A 3,063-nucleotide genomic window follows, 5' to 3' on the forward strand; every position below is an offset into this window, starting at 1 on the left:
GGCCATTTAGAGTTATTGGTATCATCTTAAAGCTTGTTCATTTGTCTTGCTTTGAATGAAAAAAAAAATATTCATTTATCTTGAATACAAGCCGAGATATTTGCCAAAGAAGTAGATGGGGGTCACCTGTTTTCATAGGTAAAATTAGTGAGAAAATGGACGCCAATGATTAGTTATTTCCTTAGCTTAAGAGTCCGTGGTAACTGAAAATTTACATTTTTTGTGCCTTTAATCAACGTTTTTCAGAAAGATTCACACAAAAATGAGGTCTTCAACGGGCTTGAAAGGTGTTGAGCCAAAAAACAAAAAATTGATAAAAATTTACAAACCTGCGTAAAAATGAAAGTTTCTTCATTTAGTTTATTTTGACGAGAGCCTGATATTCCGCCACGCTGCCTCACATTTATATTTCTCTTATGGCTGTCTTTCGCCAAAGCCTCACAAAATAACTACCATATAAATATGCAAAGATATTGGGCTCATCGGTAGAAAGAGGCTCATAAAAGTGTTCATCCTCTTAAAGGAATAACATCTTTAAAAAGGCGATTTGCAAATCACAAAAATCTGTAGCCTAGAGTTTTCATTTAAGTCAGTTCAACATAACTATGCCGGGGTCAAAGTTGCCAGTATCCTTCCAGTGTGTACATGTATTACTTATTTACTCTCTCCCTGTACCGTCAAGGGCGCAAGGCAGCGATCAGTCGACGGGGGCATAACACATTTGCTGTCAGGAAGTAAAAATGCAGTATAGCATAATAACACGTAGCTAAATCGGCAGGACGAGGAAATGTAAGGCAGCGTGGTGGAATCAGGCTCTCGTCAATTTTTGGGCATGTAGAGTTATTGGTATCATCTTAAAGCTTGTTCATTTGTGTTTATTTGGATGAAAAGAATATCCATTTATCTTTAATACAAGTCAAGATATTTGCGAATGAAGGAGTTGGGGGTTACCTGTTTTCAGAGGAAAATTCAGTGAGAAAATGGCCGCCAAAGATTAGTTATTTCCTTAGCTTAAGAGTCTGTGGTAACTGAAAATTTCCTTTTTTTTTTGTACCTTTAATCAACGTTTTTCAGGAAAATCCACACAGAAATGAGTTTTGCAATGGGCATGAAAGGTTTTGAGTCAAAAAACAAAAACTTGATAAAAATTCAGAAACCAGCAGAAAAATGCAAGTTTCTTCATTTTGATTATTTTGACGAGAGCCTGATTCCACCACGCTGCCTCACAAATTTTTTCGTTATGTACACATTTTGCTGGGTACGTGATTTGAATACTGAGAATATAATGTACGCCTCCTTGTAAGCAAAATTCGGGACCTGAAAATTTCTTTGCTATCTTCTTGTTTCGCTATGCGTGTGTCATACTGCAAAACTGACTTACCTCCCCGTCCGGCCCCTACAAAGTGATCTGGTTCCGGGCGTTGTACTCCAGCAGCCTCATCTCGTCTGCGTCAGTCGCCCACGACTTGGCGTCTGCGATACACCGTCCCACCAAGAAGCGATCGTTGGCGCTGAGCACAAGGTCCATATCGGTCAGCAGTTCGCTTATTTTGGCCCCGGCAGCTCTGTTCGAAGAAAAACACAATAGAAAGATTATGTAATATTATATTGACGAAAAAAAAACAACTTTCAACGTCGTGGAGACTCCTTATTCTTTCCTTTATCCGTCCTCTTGTGCTGTTAGATGTTAACTTAAGGGAAGGTGCAATTTTTCGGCAACAGCAATGGTGGGTGGCTTCAGTTGTTGATAACAAGATGAATTCTTTTGGGGGACCCGCTTTAAAGACGCTATAATATAGATAACGAGAAATAATACATTGTCTTCGGAGCTACTCATACGTTATTGGACACACACACACGCCGGGCACGGACAGACTAAATTGCGTCCTCCCGACAAAAAACATATAGGGTCGATTCTGCGTTGGTATACATGCAACCATACTCAATTTAAAAAAATATTGCCTCCCTACTCCAGAAGCGAACTCGGGTCTCCTGTGAAGGACAGCGAATAATAATAATAATAACAATAAATAGCATTTATACTGCGCATTTCCATTTCCTAAAAGATGCTGAATGCGCATTACAACGAAAAAGACATCACATCTTAAAAATTAATCGACACAAATGTGTACGTAAAACAAAGTATTATACATATAATATAAATGCATATGTGTAAAATTTTATACCAGAAAAACAGTCAAAAAGAGTCAGACTACTACGCTAGAGTCGCCAGATAGAAGCTTAACTGCTGGGATGTTATATCACACTCAGTGGTCTTGTTTTTGTCCCGACAGGCAGGATCAAAGAGGCCCACCTGCAAATAGTTGACCTAAATCCTGCTAATGGCAGCATAAATCACATACAATTACAAATTCAATTAACAGAGTTAGAGAGGGCGGTAGGTGGGTGCTCTGGTGTGGTTTGCTTCTTCTTTCCTATCAAACATCTTTCGTCCTTATCTCCCCTTCTTCTTTTTTGTGTTTGTTACTCTCTTGTAACACCTCTAATCTTCTGGCTCTCATATGACCTTATGCAGTTGCGAGCGCCGTAAAACCTCTACTAAAACAAAACTAACAGTTAGACAACTAACTCACTGGACTCCCGCAGGGTCATTCCCCTGGAAAGCCGACATCATGACGTAGTAGTGGTAGAGGGAGATGACCTGCAGACTGTTCCTCGTCACGTCTGTGACGTCATACTGGAACAGCTGACTCTCCGCCAGGTCGGGAGAAGCGTTGACAAAACCCTCCCAGGCCTGGAAAAGGTCTCTGGGTTTGTACCAGATCTGAGGAGACATACAGAAAGGTGGGGTGAAAACGGCATATGTGTAACGCACGTATCAAAATTATTATGTTATTTAAGAGACGGGACCTCCGAGTTTACCGTCCATCTCCTGTAGGAAAGAGCCAAATGGGACATTCATGTAAAGTGCCTTTTCCAAGAACACAATTCGGAACGAACTGAGGCCCGAACCCCGGAGCCCCCGAACCCGCGATCTCACGATTACGACTCTGGAAGCCTTATACTTATAACCACTAAGCCGCCGACGCTACTCCGAGAAGG

General features: G+C 40.9%; 1 protein-coding gene across 1 annotated transcript in view; it reads right to left on the reverse strand.

Annotated features, from left to right (window-relative positions):
* LOC106013110 (alpha-N-acetylglucosaminidase-like) overlaps nucleotides 1-3,063 on the reverse strand; it is a 32,192-nt gene that overhangs the window by 3,619 nt on the left and 25,510 nt on the right. The window contains exons 11-12 of the mRNA XM_013087943.1: nucleotides 2,595-2,785; nucleotides 1,401-1,565 (exon numbers count right to left, since the gene is read on the reverse strand). Coding sequence (XP_012943397.1) covers nucleotides 1,401-1,565; nucleotides 2,595-2,785 — 356 coding nt within the window. The remainder of the gene's footprint in view (nucleotides 1-1,400; nucleotides 1,566-2,594; nucleotides 2,786-3,063) is intronic.

This window comes from Aplysia californica, unplaced genomic scaffold, assembly GCF_000002075.1.
Source record: "Aplysia californica isolate F4 #8 unplaced genomic scaffold, AplCal3.0 scaffold00662, whole genome shotgun sequence".
Taxonomy (NCBI): Eukaryota; Metazoa; Mollusca; class Gastropoda; order Aplysiida; family Aplysiidae; genus Aplysia; species Aplysia californica.